At 40.6% G+C, this 18,675-nt stretch overlaps 1 protein-coding gene across 4 annotated transcripts in view; it reads right to left on the bottom strand.

Moving 5' to 3' along the window:
* Nucleotides 1-13,152: 13,152 nt before the first annotated feature.
* LOC122813738 overlaps nucleotides 13,153-18,675 on the bottom strand; it is a 244,931-nt gene continuing 239,408 nt past the window's right edge. For all 4 annotated transcript variants that reach the window (XM_044086209.1, XM_044086212.1, XM_044086211.1 and 1 more), the window contains one exon: nucleotides 13,153-13,400. In XM_044086209.1, the coding sequence (XP_043942144.1) occupies nucleotides 13,260-13,400 (141 nt within the window). In that variant the 3' untranslated portion in view covers nucleotides 13,153-13,259. The remainder of the gene's footprint in view (nucleotides 13,401-18,675) is intronic.

Raw genomic sequence — 18,675 nt, 5'->3', positions numbered from 1 at the left:
CCCCATTGTCTGCCCCTTTCTTCTATTTTATACAGAAATTTCTACCTCTTTTAGTGATCAAAATCAGTTTTCATTATTGCACTGACTTTTTAAAGTACTAGTGTGCTGCTTTCCCTATCTTCATGTTTATTAGTGCATCTGCACATACTGAGGTGCATGCTTTCTCTCTCTCTCTCTCTCTCTCTCTTCACATCAGTTTGCGTCGTCATCTTACTCTCAGCTGCAGCTGTGAGTTCTCTTCTTTCACTTCAGGTCCAGTTCCTAGGATGAACAGGTTTACTAATTAACAATGAAATGTGCTGCAGATTTCCAACTTCTTAGTTGGCAGTGAACTCTGGGCTGCATTGCACTATAAGCTGTACCTGCAGGAGACAATCCTTGTTCATAGTAGGCATATTTCTGAATCCTAGCCAGTATGTATTTTGGAAAAGCATTAAAATTCTTTAACTAAAAGAAATATCCTTATTGCTTTTAATGAAAACTGTTTAAACGTTGTTGATTCATTATGTGAGACATTTGAAAGTAGCTGGAAAAGGAAGCATTAGCTATTTTCATCTGCCAGAAATGTCCCATCCTAGTGTGTCTCCACATATCCACTTATTTTACTGTATAAAATTATATCATAGTTCAATATTTCCCATTTAATGTATATTACACTTCTTAACATGCATATTTTATTTAGAATGAATTTAATTTCCAATTGTGATGTAGGTGGTGAATTTACAATTTCTTTTGTAAAAGACGAAGTTCATATTGTATTGTTTGATATTTTTGGTTAGCTCTTTTTTTTCTGTACTGCCACACCCAAAAAATGATATTATGAAATATTTCAGGTAGTGACAGCAATATTGCATTCAGTGCAATCAAAAAAATAAGTCACTCGTTTAGTACTGCAATCATCTAGTTATGTTGTTTGTTTTAAAAGTGCAGCATTCGATGTGTTCATTTTTAAAGCAAAGTGTTTCCACTGTCAAGACCTAGATGCCCACATAGATTTCTAGGTAGTAATAGTACAATTTCTACTGTTAGCATGGGATATTGTAGCATAGTGACTTACTTAAGCATTGAGGTATTGTGAACTCATTCCATCATGATAGCAGAAAATGACGCAGAGTTAATACATTTTGAGGTGGCTGGCCTTACTAACTAAATAAAATGTGAAAATTAACTTTTTTCTTCAACACCTGGATAGTTTAGTAATGTACATGGTAAGGAGATTATTCCCAATTCTTTGAGTTTCTAACACACTTGTTGACATAAGGTGATTAAACCACTTTAATTTAAATTAATCTCAGTGTTCTGTTAATAAGTGTCAATCTCAAGTTCAATGCCATCCACTTGACATTCTGTCTGTATTTCTTGTAACATTTTGACAGTCTTCTAAATTATATGAATTATTTTTATTCCATTCAGTCTCACAAATTTATCATGCAGATACCCAATCTATCGATGAAATAACCAACGAAAACTGAAATTGGTCAAAAGGCTGACCCTGGCATATATGACTCATAGCCACAGGACAGATTGAAATTATTTATTTTCCTTTGTTTTTTTTTCTCCCATGCCAGTCCTCAGCTCTCCGATCACCTGATTAGCCCATTTGCTCCACTTCAATTGAATGTTGACTGTGAAATGTCATCAACTAGTCAGTTTTGCTGGCCTTAATGTTTCCACCCACATGACCAGCTGACACTGACAACCTACAATATCTCTGTGCTTGCACTATCTTTTGTTACAGTGAGTCACAAGGACTAGTGATGTGCCTGTTCAGGTCCTTCTGCTGCTGTTGCTGTGATACTGGGATTCCACTGGGTGCCAGTATTACAGAGTATAAAAATGCCTGTCTTTCCCCACCCTAGGATGGGATCTGCAGTTCAGTTCCAACTTCTTCTGCTTCCTCCTGCAGTGCCCACTTTGCTATTCGCTCCAGGTCATCTGGGTGACAAGCTAGACCCCCACTAACCATAAATGCCTGATGTAATGAATTCTGCCAGCCACATATCCTGATGTGAGACCTTTGAACTGTGCTGTCACTTATCTCCAGAAGTACAATATAATGTGCCTGCAGAACTTCAAATAAATGTGGGACAGCTAATGAATGTTGAGTTGTAGTTCTCAAAAATCTTACTTTATAAAAGTCAGATCAAATCATAACTCTCAACCTTACATCTCCAAAATGAGGAACACTAGCCCTCACAATGTGGAACAAATGGGCAAAATGTGGAACACATACTAATGGCTTACTAACAACTTCAGCTAGGAAGGTCATAGAATGGTTAAAACATGCTAGTTTTACTTATAAAGAAGATTTTTTAATGGCTTAATATGATTCATTTCTATTTACAATAGATTTCACTTAAAAAATTCTTAACACTGAATGTGTGACGGAGTCTTTCAATGTGAAACTTTGAGGAACTTCGAGGAACGCAAACTTTTTAAGACCCCACATGAGGTACTTTCCTTGTAATGAGGTACACTTGAGAGGTATGGATCAAATACATGTGCTCTTTTAATAGCATTTAATCATGGATAGGCCACAGACAGCATGAAATATAGACTATCTAAAAACATTGCAGCAGAAGTACACTGATAGTTGCCATGACCAATTTCTGAAGTAAAAGATGTTCATTAGGCCAGTCATTGAGTACAATGCCCCATTTGGCATGTACCTCACTAGACACCTGCAACAACTGCAGAGGCCACAAAAGTACCTCACAAAGAGGATCCTTGGCCTTAAACACTTGTCTTATATGGACAGACTAAAAAAACTCCAACTATTCTCTGTCTCATATCGCCTACTTTGAGGCGATCTCTGCTTGACTTACAAAGCCATGTCTGACCCAACTCTGTTAGAAATTCTACATCTAAAGAAATCCCAATTCATCTGCACCACACACTCCAGAGACCTCAACCTCATTACCACAATCAACAGAACATGCTGGAAGGCCAAGTTCATAACCCAGAGACTGCCCATGCTATGGAATAGACTTCCCGTACATGTCAAGCAGAGCACCTCACTGGCCCTCTTCAAGAGAAATCTTGATGAGTGGATGGGAAATAGAAAATTCACCCTGGGGATCACTCCAGTGACTGTACTTGACAGAGGCACTGGGAAGTAAGGTCTAGTGGCACGATGCCAGGGTAATCCTATGGGCTAGGTTTATAAAGGCTCCAGGGCCATTAGCCTAGTACACACCTATGAACCTATGTGTTTTTGCTTCTCAGCATGTGCCATACTGCTAAAACTCCCCCCACCCCCCAAGAAAATCAAAATTAAAGCTTTGGCTATGTGATAGTCTTTAAGTTATATGCTTTTTCTCATACAGAAAATAGTCTGCCTCAGACTCATTATCAGACTGACTTTTCCCTGATCTTCCACCATCATGTGTACTTCATTGACACCAGGAGTTCACCATATTAATGGTTTCCTCATGTGCACAATGATGCGAAGAGACTACTTCTAACAAGGGATATAGTTGTAGAAAAGTTTGCTACAGCATCGTGTCTCTACTTGACATGTTTCCAGAGTAGAAGCTTGGAGAGACACTCTTCCTCAGTTTGAAAAGATAGCTTCTACCTTTCTCTGGTTCTAGATGGCTTTAGGGGATTGCTCCCTATGAATTTGATTTTGGGTCATATTAATGTATTTAACTGGGGGTAGAGTACTGATCCCATTGGATCATCTTCAGGCTTAGCCCAGGTTAGTGCTGTGTTTCTTTGTCATCGATAGTCATACTTGTACCAGCACCATCCTAGTCTATCCTCCCAAGGAAAAGATCCACTCGGTAAGTATGGAGTCCTTTCTTCCACATCTGGCTCTCAGGCATCTTAGCCAAGTCATTGATTCTGGATTTGTAAAATTAAGTAACTGATTGTACATTAAAGGTATTGAAAATGTTTTGCTATGGAATATGAGTTGTAACTGTGAGTCTTCTTAATCTGGTTCACAAACACTGTCAGCAGGAATTTACTGAATCTGAATAATTAGCATTAGAAATGTTGATTTATTTAACATTTGTTTACTGGGAAAGTCTGACTTGGAAAGAAGCCAATTTTCAATGGAGGCCTGGGGAGAAATGATCCAGATGTATGTCTTTGAAATGTGGGAGGAAAAAGGGACATCCGGAGGAAACCCACACGAACATAAGGACGCCATGCAGACTCCGCACAGAAGGCACTCCAATCGAGAATCAAACCAGAGAACCTCATGCTGTGAGGAGACACTGCTACCACCGCACCACTGCGCCTGGATCAGCAGATATGAAATGGACATATTCTTAATGTGTATCGCCAACATTATAAATCCATTTTATGAAATTTAGATCTCCAGCACTGTATATGGGAATCAACTGAATCTGAATCACGAATCTTGTAAATGTCAATTTACCAAATTTGAATAATTAACATTATAAATGGGAAATTACTGTAGCTGAATCACCAAATTTAAAATGAGTATCTACTTATTGTGTATCACCAGCATAATAAATCCAGATCTCCGACATAGTAAATGGGAATCAACTAAATCTGGATAACCAATCTTGTAAATGTAAATTTACCAAATCTGGATAATTAGCATTATAAATGGGAATTTACTGTAGCTGAATCTCCAGATTTAAAAATGGGTATCCATTTATTGTGTAACACCAGCATAATAAATCCAGATCTCCAACATAGTAAACGGGAATCAACTAAATCTGGATCACCAGTCTTGTATATGGGAATTTACCAAGTCTAGATCGCTTGCACTGTAAATGAGACTTTACCAAATCTTGATTACCAGCCCTGTAAGAATGTACTAAATCTGTGTCAATTGTATTGTGAATTAAAAATGATTTAATATAGATTAGCAGTATTGTAAATGAGAATTTTTTAAAGCCAGATCTCTAGTTTTGGGGCTTTACTAAATAGAGATTGCCAGCTTTGTACATGGGAGTTTAATGAACCTAGATCACCAACACTGAAACTGGAAATTTACTGAGTTTGGATCAACAATACTGTGCAAAGGAATTTAATGAATCTGGATCACAAGTGTTTAAATTGAATTTTACTGACTACATCACCAGTATTGTGAATGGGAATTGACTGAATCTACCAAATATGGATCTCAAGCAATGTAAATGTAACTTTACTGTATCTAGATCACCAACTTTGTAGACAAGAATATACAGAATTTGGGTTACCTGCACTGTAAATAAATATTTACTGAACCTGGGTCACCAGATATGTACACTGGAATTTACTGAAGCTAATCTGGATTGCTGGAGTTGTACATACTAATTTACAAAGCCTGGATCTCTGTAAGTGGGACTCTACTGAGTCTGCAACAACAGTAGAGTGTATATAGGTATTAAATAAATCTGGATCACCAGTATTGTAAAATGGACTTTACTTACTTCATCATCAGCATTGAAAATGAGACTTTACTGACTCTGGATTATCAGCACTGTACATGGGAACATAGCTTGTGTACTTGTGGTCCAGGACTGGAATGAGTTGCAACCATGTCAGTGCTGGGCACGTAAGTAAATCAGGGATAAAGCAAGGGAAATGCCCTTTAGCTGCATCTTATTCAGTTTTTTGTTTGTGTTTTGATTCAAAGCATTTACATCAACTTATATCATATGCTTTTGAAAAATAAGTATACACTTGCAGTTTGCAGTTCTTGGTAGACAGTATTACATTAAAAAATGTGTAATCTATGCCTAGTTGTTAGCTCTAGAAAGTATGGAACACTTGAAGGAAGCTTGAATTTCTCTTCTTCCCAGCTGCATACTAACTATATTTATTCATTTGTTTACTTACTTATGTATTCATTTGTATTTGTTAACCATGTAGGTGAACGTGCCTTGGACCCTTTCAGCCGCAATCTGGGAGACAGGACACAAAATGCAGTGCAAAAGTAAGCATGTAAACAATTCAACCAAGAGTGCATAAAAGTAAATAAAAGCACATGACATACATGAGTATATGAAATAAGTACAAGAGTACAGTAAACATGCAAACTGTACAGATAGATATCTGTGAGGACTATGTATAGTGGTACCCTTATAGCAGTTTTATTACAGATAGTGTGGAAATGTATTAACTGTGTTCAATTGATACATTTACATTATTAGAATACACAGAAGGCTGCAAAGCAGCTAAAATAATAGAAAATGTCTGTTATAGAAAGCCTTTATTTATAGTACATAGTGATCTGATGTTGTCATTCTTTGTTTTATCCTTGACATATGGGTTTGGTTCTGAGCATCGGAACTGACTCGGCTGTTACTACAGCCCACGAGAACCAAAAAACTCTCAAGCTTAAGTCCTACTCATAATGCTCCTTTCCAAATTAGCTCAGATCTCACGAGTTGCCAATAGCTCTTGAGCTAAGTGATCTTTTTTCTCTTCTATTTTTATCTAAAGTCTTGTGTTTAAATAGATTTTTCCACTTATTAATAATTACTGTTTTCTTTTATAGCCTACCCATTTTCTGATAGCTCCTTACGTTTCTGTGTTTCTCATTAACACCAGTGTTTTTCTTCAAATACCATTGTTAGTAGTTTCCTTTCCATATCATAGGGTACCCTCTTCTACCATCATTGGTAGTTTCCCTTCTGTACCTCCAGGTATTCTCTACTACGATAGTTGGCAGCATGTATCATTGTTTTTTGTTTTCTTTCTTTCCAACAACAACAAAAAAGTGTGGTATATTTATATTATCTCTATCCACTACTCTGTAAGTATATAGTGTGTGTGTGTGTGTGTGTGTGTGTGTGTGTGTGTGTGTGTGTGTGTGTGTGTGTGTGTGTGTGTGTGTATGACTGACTGTGTGCTGCATATCATGGCTGAAAAGGGCAATGGCATTTCTGGCTTTAAGAAATGCCTGAAATGTGCACAAAAACTACCCAGTTCAGATATGCACTTCCTCTGTGTTTACTGCCTGGGCCCAGTGCTCTTACAGGAAGATTGTTCTATATGCCATAGCTTCAGTCACTGGGCCCTGGAAGAAAGGAAAAACAAGTTAATTTTGAAGGGGTTGATAAACTCTCCCTTTGAAGAGGCCATCTCTGGTCATGAGACAAAAAGTAAAACTGATGTTTCTTCCCATTCCTCATCCTCCTCTTCTTCTTTGAAAGTTGACAAATCCATGAAAAGGAGTTGATTGATGTCAGCTTTTCCCTCAAACCTGACAACTAAGAGGCTTAAAACATTGGTTCCTTCTGCTAGTGTGGAACCTGTACAGACATTAAAAGATACTTTAGTATTAATCTCGATGCCGACAGCTTCTGCCTGACTGGTGCCAAAGTTGTCGGCACAGACCCAAGGCCAGACCACAGAGCCAATAGTCACAGTGTCTTCTGTTACTCTAGTACAGACATCTATGGCACCAATAGAAAGTGCTTCATTTTCATTCCTAGATCATCCTAGGACCAGATATTCCCCATCCATTGACCCTTTTGTAGGTCAGTTACCTAACCCTTTTTTGGAATGACCAGGACCCCATTCTACCCAGTCTATTCATTCCACCAAGAGCCTGACAGAATCAGATGTGTTGAGATTGGTAGATCAGCTCCTTGCGGCAAGGGGAATTTCAGGTCTGTCCTCAGTTATAGCCCCTTCCAGTGCTGGAACTCTTCTTTCATCAACCCTGACTAGTCTTCCTCCTCTGATCGCCAAGGCATTAGAAATCCCAGTTCCGAACTTACTGGTGCTGACTGCTTCAGTCCTGGCAAGATCTCCATGTCAGGCATTAATTCCTACCTTGAGTTCTTTGGCTTTTTCAGACCCGGAGACCTCTCGGCGTCATGGCTGCACTGTCATCTCAGGGGGACAAGACTCCACTTCAATTTTTTTGGAGTGGTCTCTGCACCTTGGAGCCCTGACATGTGTTAGCTCGACCCCAACTTCAGCTTTGGGGGCTGTATCTTCAGGGGGAGGCAATGGTCCTGAGGTAGTCCTTCTCAGTTGTGCATTCTCTTCCCTCATCTGGGAAACCAGCTTTCCAGGTCATGGAGAGGGCCCTGTCCACCATAGACATTCAATTGGCTCCACAGCTGTCAGAGCAATTCCCCAGTCCTTCCTCTTGCCCAGAGTCTCTGCCAACTCTAACACTGAGACAGCAAGCAGCAAAGCTTCAGGAGTCACCTATACAGGTTTTATCCTCTTCTGACACCTCTTTGGATTGTCCCAATGATGAGATTCCTCAGACAAGGAAGTGTAAGTGGAAACACCTAGATTCCTCTGAGGAATCTATCATGGAGGACACAGATTACAATGAAGGGAGGGTTCCCCATGGTCACCCCCAGAAGACATCTCCTTTGGAGACATCCTTGATATTCTTAATCCCAACAGTCCTCCCTGGAGGAATCAGCTTTCGGTGCTCGACCACCTACCTTTTGGGTAACCACACCTGCTGAGGAGCTCATTTAGCTGATCTCACAGTGGGCGTGGAAAGCTCTGGACACTGTAGAATCCATCTCCAAGAGACCCAACAAAATTCTAACTGCTCTTGAGGATCACCAGTTTTGGGCAACGGGATTGACAGTAGATACCATGGTGGTAGCAGTGGCCACAAAAAAGAAAATGCCAGATGGAAGTTCCACTATCCATCCTCCTAATAGAGAATCTTGGGTGCTGGATAGGTCAGGCATCAACCTTTGTATTACAGACTTTGATCTTTATGGCACACTTCACCAGACTTCAAAGGGATCTGATTAAAGAGTTATCAGGTACCCTGGCAGGAGCCATATCTTATGAAGTCCAAGATTAGGTTTCTTCTCAGTTGTTCACCCAAGAGTCCATTTCAAATTCATCCATGCGGCTCATAGCACATGCAGCCGAAGGGATGACTGGATCAGCAGGATCGGGCGTAGCCAAATGGAGACACACCTGGGTGCTCTTATCTGAACTTGTGGAGCCATTCAAGTCTTCATTCATCAATACCCCTTTTTATGGATTGTCCCTTTTTGGCCCTAAAGTTTGAAAAACTTTGTCCAGGTGTGACAAAGATGGAAATACCCTTTCTGCAGTGGGCATATGTTTTTCTACTCCTCAATGGCCCAATTCTAGGAACAAGAGGAGAGGGAGAATGGTTCAAAAAGTCCCAAGGATCTTTCCAGGACACATGTGGCAAAGGCTTCCCCAGAGGCAGACGGGGAGTTTTAATGGAAGACACCATCCACATGGCAGAAGTGGCCCACAAAATCAGGGTTCCAGGGACATGTTTTCTGGCAAACCCTACCCTGAAAGGAGGCCAGATTGCTTTCCTGTGGAAGGAGTTGGGGGCGTTTATCCTTGCACCAACATGCCTGGCTTCAGATAACTTCAAATGTTTGGGTACAGAGGATTATAACCATAGGATACACCATACCCTTCCTTTCATCCCCAGAACTCCAACAAAATCCCTGATGTTCCATCCAGTCAGAGGGGACCAACAGTATTAGAAATCCAAAAACTGCTAGATAAAAGAGTCATCCAAGAGGTCCTGCCAGATCAGATAGAATTCAGAGTTTACTCAAGGTTATTTTTAGTGCCATAAAAAACAGGGGACTGGAAACCACTTTTGGATCAAAGTGTCTTGAACAAGTCCATTCGACAGTCGAAATTCAGAACGGTCACAGTTCAGTTTATTCTCCTGTTTTTAGGGAGGGACAATTGGATGTGCTTGATAGATCTTCAGGATGTGTATTACCACATTAAAATAGACAAGTGCTCCAGAAGGTTTATCCGCTTCTGGCTGGCAGCCAGTCATTATCAGTTGAGAGCTCTGCCCTTTGGCCTCACCACAGCCCCCAGGGTGTTTACCAAATGCATGGCAGTAGTGGCAGCTCACTTGAGACTGCACAGATTCCAGATGTTTCCATACTTAGATGACTGGCTCATTACCACTCCCACCAGGCATCTTTTAGAATAGGCAAGAGACTATGTCTTCCAGACCTGCAACATCTAGGAACAACTGTAAATTATAAAAAAATCACAAGTGACTCCTACCCAAACATTATAGTTCATAGGAGCAGTAAGAAACACCAATTCTTGCATAGATTCCCTCCCTTATCTAAGATTGGAAAAGATCAGGGCCCAAGTGAAGAGAATTGTCAGAAGCAGGAAAGTAACTGCACAACTAGTCTTACAAGCCTTAGGGTTGATGGCAGCTGCCATAACGTTTGTTCCCTTGGCAAGATTTCAAATGAGAATTATTCAGTGGCTTCTAGTATCCCAACGGTTGCTACTGGGTTAACCATTGTCACATTAGATTTTGATTACCAACCACTGCAAGAAAGACCTAGCTTGGTGGATTCATTCAGACAAAATTCTCTTGGGTTCTCCTTTGTCAAATCTCACCCCCAAGCCATAGTAACTACGGACACCTCCCTGATAGGGTGGGGGGCATTATCTGTGCAAGACTGTCCAAGGCACTTGGTCCCTCATAGAAGCACATTTGCATATCAATGTCCTGGAGCTGAGGGCATTGCTTTTAGTGTTGTAGGCCTTTCAAACTGCTCTTCCCTCAGGAATCATTGCAATTCAAACAGACAATATGTCAGTAGTTTGGTACATCAACAAGTTGGGGGAGCCAAGTGTGACCCTCTCTGTCAAGAAGCCCTCGGAGTTTGGCAGTGGGCGATCTCTTCCGACCGCCTTCTGATAGCAACGCATATTCCGGAGAGTTTCAATGTGATTGCAAATGCATTCTTCTGCCTCATGATTGGTATCTCAATTCATCTATGGGGCCAGCCTTGCTATGACCTATTTGCATTGTCCTGGAGCAATAAGTGCAGTAGCTACTTTGCCCTGATTCCCCCTCTGGAGGAGTCACTGAAAGACGCTCTCCTGCACGATTGGCCCTCCGGACTTCTGTATGCCTTTCCCCTGTTTCCATTAATTCCTCAATTTCTAAAAAAGGTGAGCAGGTTGAAGAGTGAGGTAATCCTCATTGCTCCCTTCTGGCCTCAACAGATTTGGTTCCCCTTCCTTTGGCCTTATCTGATTCAGTGACCATGGGCTGTGGACACAGAACCAGATCTCCTATCCCATCCAGAGGGACTAATTCACCAGAACCTTTGAAACCTCAAGCTCATGGCTTGGCTTCTCCAATTCCATTGATTGCCTGGCATACTAAACTGTCCTCCCCAGTTCATATAATTATTTTTGCTTCCCATAAACCTTCTACCAAGAAACTCTATAATAGAAAATGAAAAAAAGTTCTCTTGCTGGGCTCATGATAATGACATTGACCCATTCTCTGCTCTTATTGATGGAATCTTGGCATTTTTAGCTTTACTTTTTGAAGCAGGGGCATCTTCATCCACTATCAAGGTGCAACTAGTGGCTATTTTGAATTTTCATACTGGGTTCGAAGAATACTCATTAATTTCTCATAAAGTTTACAAAGCCTTTTTAAAAGAGACCTTGATGTTAAAGCCTCCGTATAAGCATCCGTCTAAACTTTGGAATGTAAACTTGGTGTTACAGTCAATAGTGCAGTCCTCCTTTGAGCCTGCTGTCAATTGTGATTTGAAATTCTTATCTTGGAAGACTATATTTCTGGTAGTGATCACTTCTGCCAGAAGAATGTGAGAGATTCAAGCTTTATCTTGCAAACCACCATATTTGATGTTTTATAAAAACACTCTTTCCTTGAGAACAAACCCTTCCGTTTTACCAAAAGTGGTTTTGGAAATGAGTATCAACAAGACAATTGATTTACCAGCATTTTTCCCAGTTTTTCAAATAAGGGAAAATACTGTTTGCATTTATTAGATGTTCATAGACAGCTGTACTTCTATCTTCATAGAACAAAAGACATAAGAAAATCTGACAAGCTGTTTGTTTCATTTTCAAATACAAGGACAGGCAAGCCAGTCACCAAAGCCACCTTATCTAGACGGCTAAAAGATTGTATTTCCTTAATTTACAACAAGAGGAAAGTTGAATTACCAGGACCTGTTAAGGCACACTCTACTAGAACCTTGGCTGCTTCAGCAGTTATTCATTCAAAGGCTTCCATGGATGATATTTGTGCAGCAGCAACATGGGCTACCCCTCATACCTTTATTATTCATTACAAATTAGATTTGGTCTCAAGGGGGCGACCATTTGGTTCTGTGGTGCTCAGGAATATTCTTCCGTGAGTCCTCCCAAGATCTAAGGTAGCCAGGACTCTGTCCCATATATCAAGGATAAAATGAAAATTGACAACATCAGATAAAGAAGTTATGTACTTACCATAATGTTCCATTTGTGTTATCCATCTTCATTTATCCTTGACTCCCCATCCCCCATCCCCTCCAATCAGGTTTTTTGGCGTAATGAATATTGGTACTAGTTGTGCATTTTTTTCACATCTAACACCAGATATGGTCTCTATAAATGGTTTGTTTTAGGATTATGCTTTCTGTTCTTTTCTCTATCTGCAAACTCGATCTGAGGTAATTTGGAAAGGAGCATTCAGGGTAGGATTTAAGCTTGAGAGTTTTTTAGTTCTCACGGGCTGTAGTAAGGGCCTAGTCAATTCCGATGCTCAGAACTGAACTCATATGTCAAGGATAAATCAGGATGGACAACACAGATGAAATGTTATGGTAAGTACATAACTTCTTTTTTAGTGAGAGATAGAAACACAGGAAAGAAAGATAGAAATAGTATAGACTAATGGATGAGACAAATCTATTTACACCTTCACAGTTAAGTACAATGTTGCATTTGACACATTTCCAGTTAATGAGTACAATATTCCTTCTGTGAAAGAGGAGTCCCAGAGTTTTGGGGAACAGTTGATTGAGCTGTAGGAGTAGTTTAACCTCTATCATAATCACAGGTTCATTTGCAGATTTTTCTTAGGTGATCATGGTGTTTTCTTCCAAATGCCTTGCAGTATGCAATTTGTCAGATTTTTTGAGCTTGTGTGACTGTTTTTTACCAATATTGAGTCATTGGGCCCTGTTGCATGAACTATCATGTACATTCATTATAAAAAATATCACATGCTACAATTTCTTTGATATCAAGTGCGGTTTCCTTAAAGACACCTAGGGAATTCTTTTAAATTCCTCTGATATTACAATGACTCAGTTAAAGTATCCATTACAATGACTCAGATAAAGTATAATTTCGTATTTTTCAGTCATAATTAGAGTCGCTCTTAAAAAGTAACAAAACATCTATTAATTCAGCTTCACACCTTTTAATTATATGAAAAAAAAAATAATAAAAGTGGGAACACGTCTTAATTTAGGGACATGTGTGTGCTGCAGTCCAACCGAATATTCTCTGCTTCATTCTGGTGATTTCTTAATGACTGAATACAGTTCTGTGTTCATCGCTACAGCAATGGAATTTGAAGAAAAATTAATTGGATTATTTTCTGTCTGAATATTAGAGTATGTCACCTGATTGTCTTCTTCAATAAATGATGCCTGAAATGAAGATATATCAAACATTTGGTTATCCAGCTTATAAAGATCAACATAAACATTTTCTCACCTACATTAGTCTTCTGCTAGGACTCCAGTGAGGAGTTTAACAAAAAAATTCATATTTTCTGATTTTCTGTGCACTATGCAAATGTGACTGGTTTTGTTTGTATGTATGCATGTATGTATGTATTTAAGGATACTTTTGAATGTGTTTTATAGAAATAAGATAAGACCCATTTCATTATTAATGTGATAAAATGATTAATAAAAGATTAATATCCAGAATACATTTGGAAGGTATGTTTTTAGATTTTCACACAGCACCATAAGTAATAATCAGTCAAAGTAGATGCAACCCAGCAAGTGACTTTTGTTAAGGTTCCAGCAAATTTCCCAGCAAATGACTTTTGTTAAGATCCCAAAAAAATTAGGCATAGAAATGCATGCTTTTCAATATACCCACCATTGAAACTAAGAGACTAAAGGCTTCAAGTACTGTGTGGCTTAGGATCACAGATTCCTTAAGCATGTTTTTAATAATTATTGTTTCTTTATAGTCCCATATCATATATTGTTCATCTACATTAATTCAGAGTAGTTTTGGTTGAGGCATAAAGACAGCCTTACTTATATAAATGCAACAGAATTCCCAGACAGTGGTGGCATCATTTATACTAGAATGTAAAGAGAGAAAAAGAATGTAACTTAAATTTTAGCAGTAGTAGCTGGCCAGTGAATATAGCATAATAATATTGCTAACAAAAAGCTGGAAAAAATTGAAGAAGTTAGATGTTTCACTGAGTTTATAAAAGGTCGCTGGGATTGGTTTCAGATCACATGGTGATAAGGTTGCATTTTCCCTCAAGGGCCTGCAGACAAGATACATGAAACAATTAACATTGGCAATCAAGAAAGGAATCAAGTGAGTGAGTGCTGAAGTTGACCATTATATTGCTGCAGCCAAAGGGAGAGAGAGAGAGAGAGAGCGAGAGAGAGAGAGAGATGCCACGATAGAGGATGCATTAAACTCCTATGTTAAGGCTAATGAAGAAATGCAAAAGAGAAGAAAAAAAAAAGAACAATAGACATATGCTTTTTATTGACTGAACCAGAGATAGCTCCAAAGCAACAAACAAACAAACCACAAAGACAGAACTCAATGGAAAAATAATCATAGGCAAGGATTCACAAAGCCTCCGTTTAAGAGTTACAAGGCTTACACGGAGGCTGCAGTTAAACGGTGTGATGTCAGCATGTCATGCATATGCATGAGGGCATGCTGAATCACACCTAAGGCTAACACGGTCCATGTAAGACAGTAGGGGGCGTGTCCGTAGGCTGAGCCCTGCAAGCGGACACGCCCCCAGAAGAGTAAAAGTGCCCAAAGTAAACACCCATGACAGAGTACATGGAAATGTGAATAAACACAACACAACACATGCCCCCACAGACTATGAGCAGAAAATATATAAATGAACATGTTATATATTTTTTTTAAATCGTAAAGATGTTTGTCCGTGAGTGTGCTCGTTTGCTCGGGCGTGCCCGTAGCGCAGCCACAGTTAGCAGTCAGTGGGAAAGCATATAAGAACTACATATGCAAAGTAAGTCAAAAAGCAATAGCATAGCGGTAGAGACGTCGGCTGAAGAACATGCATCCATGGTTCGAGCCCCCACAACATCAATTTTATTTTTAGTAAAATAAGCATGAAACAAGTCCCTGACAAATATGTACACATATAAAATCACATTTTATGTAAAATGTAATGAAATAGTCCATTTATTTTGAAGAAATGTGAGGTAACAAAACAATAAAAAATGCCAGATGTGCCTATAGCTGAGCTACAGTTTAACAAGGTGAGTGCATCTGCCCGTAGGTGAGCAGTGGTTTAACAGGTGCAAAATGAGTGCCTGTAGGTGAGCAGTGGTTTAACACGCTGAAACTGTGTGACCCTAGCTGAGCTGAGCGTAATATGCGTGCTGACAGCCAAATGAGGCGTAAACCAGCGCACCCCGTTTGCGCGGAGCTGCGCACTGCGCTAACAAGCTAACCGACTGGCAACGTTGAGCAAGCTGTAACAAAACTGCCTTTACACAGACACACCCCCTAGCCTGTCTAGACAGTCATAAAAAAGCAGTGGCCAGGTTTGAACCCAGGATACCATGCACCATAGTCAAGGTACTGAACCACTAAGCCACAACAGCTGTACTCAGAAATGCAGTAATAGCAAATATATAGGAATGAATAGAAAGTGGAGCATGACAAAGCAGGTTTTGTGAAGTGGATATAATTCCAAAATGGCCAATCACAGATAAGTGCGGGAAAAACGGCATATATAAGCCCCATAGGCGGGAATACACAGCATAAACGATTGTAGAACTGACTTGCAGCCAGAATGTCAGGTGTAGGTGAGGGTAGTTGCTTTCAAGCACAGAGGTGGGGCATTGAGGAGTCCAGATACATGGTCTGGCTCCTAGTCCACAATCATGAGGCCCAACTCATGCAGGGCCAGGTCCTGTGGGGAGCATATAGGGCTGAGGCGTGGGACCGGTTGGCTCATGATATCACCAGTGCCACAGGGATTCCAAGGACTGGTGAGCAGGTCCGTCACCACCATGCGGACCTGAAGAGACGCAAGCAGGACCAGTTGAACCTTTGGATACAGGAGGCCTGGCAAATGCCCAACGTCCCACTACTAAGTTACATTTAATTATGTATGTAAGAAATTAAAATAGCCGATATTATGGAGATGTGTATTCCAATATTACTTCATTTATATTACAGCTGCAGGTGTCCGTTCTGTGAACCGCAGAGCCTATGGCGATAGGCTGGTGCGGTTGCACCACCAGGCAGGTCAGTAATCCACTCCCAGTAACTGTAAAGAAATATCAAAGTATGACAGTTAGCAAAAGAGTGCAGTGTAGTCACTAAGTAATAAAATGTGCAAGTAACAGTGTAAAAGTGTTTGCAAGTATTGCTTGATTACAAAAGTGTGTTGCAGTCTGTAATCCAAACAGAAAAATGAAAATGCCTGAAATAAAGTCTGAAATAAAGATGCCCCACCTGTAATATAATAGTACACAACCTGCAGCAGGCTGAAAAGTACAGCTGCAGAAGATGAGCAAATCACATGTGTGAAATATATCCCTGTTGAAATACTGAAACATGACAGAAGTGAGACTGCTGGAAAGGATTGTAATAACTACAGGTAAAACATGTCAATAAAGCCTAGACATAAGTTCCATCCTGAATAGTAAAATGAAAACAAGTGAGAGAATGTGAGAAAGAGTTATGAATCCACCAATAAAGTAGTAATAACCCCTGAATAAAGTATACTGCAGTCAGTACAGAATGAAATGAATTTGACAAGTAGAACCAAACTGCGAAATGTGTCCAAAGTGTCGCTGCAGCTGGAATGTGTGTCCCAAAATCTGGATATGTTGCTCTCAGTCTGCAATATGCAGATAGTATGATTGTCTGAAATATCAAACATCCACAGTTGTCTATAGCTATATAAAGCAAATGTAGCAGGATGATGTAGCTGAACAAAGCCAGATATGAACGTGTATGAATAACAATAAAATGTATATTGATGTAGCAGTAACAGTCCTATCACCAAATTGAAGTAGTTATCATATAGGAAACTGTCGTTAGACCAGTAGTGTGTATATATCTGTAGCTATTAGAAATGCACAGCATATGTATTGGTATTCGAAGGTGTTAATAATATTTTCTTCACCCCACCCTATAACCACATATAATCCATTCCACGTGAAATTGGTAAGTGCAATCACAATTAACACCCCTGGACATTTGTCCTGTTGGGTCATAAATATTTGCATGTCTGTTGGTGCATCTGCCCTGTTCATACATCCAAACCTGATGGCCTGTTGCCATCAATCAACCTTGCATGTTGTTGGACTGTGTATTGCTGTTCAAATTATGCATGTGTCATGCTCGCTGTTCAATGGTGTGAATATCTGGGTGTTTGGTTAATGGGAATACTAATGCATGCTGTTACAACTAATTGCGAATGGTATTGTATGTTACTAACCCAAACTGTCATGACATAATGCAAAACATAGGATGACAGGGAAGGCGGGTTCCAGCGGACCCACCTCTCCCACCTCAGCTGGCGAGTGCACCTGGCACTAGTGCCCAGTCTGGACCCTCCACCGGTGGCCCTGTGCCACCTGCGGGTGGAAGCGCTGCAGGGGATGGGGCCCGTCCCCCCTCTGCAAGCGTGGCTGGAGGAGAACCACCACTCACCCTCCGTAGCGTCCGGACTGTGGTGCGTAGGGAGATCCGGGACTCTGTTCTTGGGCCCCTACGCCAGCTTGAGGCACAGGTTGCACAACTTATGGGCATGCCTGTTGCCCGGCCTACACAGCCCCCAGCACAGCCCCATCCTGGGCAGTGAAGGAACAGTGGCAACTGCCCATGGGTGGGGAAATCAGTTCCACTGTTGCCATCTGTGGGCTCATGGGCTCTGGATATCCAAACATCCGTCCCCGTCAATTGTGTAACCCCCCCACATGTGTCATACAACACCCCTGTATGTGTCTTGTTTGTCTTGTCTGTTGACCTACCCAACCTACCTCCCCAGCTATACCGACTTCCTTCACCTGACATACCACTCTCACCTGAAAAAAAAAAAAAAAAAGGGCACTCTGTACCTATAAAAAAATTACGCCCTATACATAGCTGCCCATTCTGCACATATGTCGGCCGGACATGGAAACTATCAATTACAATTGGCTGTACAACAAGTATTATTGTTGTCCTTACACCTCTCTCAGGGGTGGAAGGTATCAAATGTCACACCAAATTACAAACATATGCACAGCTGTTGCTGATGAAGAAATGGGCAGCTATGGGCCTTACCTACATCCCTCCTGCAAAACCCAAGCTTGTTTCCCTACTGTCTTACCCTCTTTGTGACCCCTTTTTCACCACTTTCCTGTCTCCCCATTTTCATTTCTTTCAAAGAAAACAGCGCGGGTGTGCGCAAGAGTAAGCACGTTTATGCGGTTGTAAGCGGGTGTGCGCGGAGCTGAATGCCAGTGCACATGCATGAGCTCTGCGCAAACCAGCGCTACCCGGTTACAACTGCTTAAAAGTGCCTTAGTCACTCTGATTGACAGGTCCTGTAGTCAGTTCAAAAGCAAAATCAAATCCCACTGTCAGTCCCGAACCCAGGACCTTGGAAACAGTAGTCTGCATGACTTACCACTAAGCCATGACTGTTATACAAGAACATTGTGCTAAAATAAA

The sequence above is a fragment of the Protopterus annectens genome, chromosome 10.part0 (genome assembly GCF_019279795.1).
Source record: "Protopterus annectens isolate FY-2018-M chromosome 10.part0, PAN1.0, whole genome shotgun sequence".
NCBI classification, from domain to species: Eukaryota; Metazoa; Chordata; order Ceratodontiformes; family Protopteridae; genus Protopterus; species Protopterus annectens.
The sequence above is the reverse complement of the archived record's forward strand: the minus strand, read 5'-3'. Positions and strand labels throughout refer to the sequence as shown.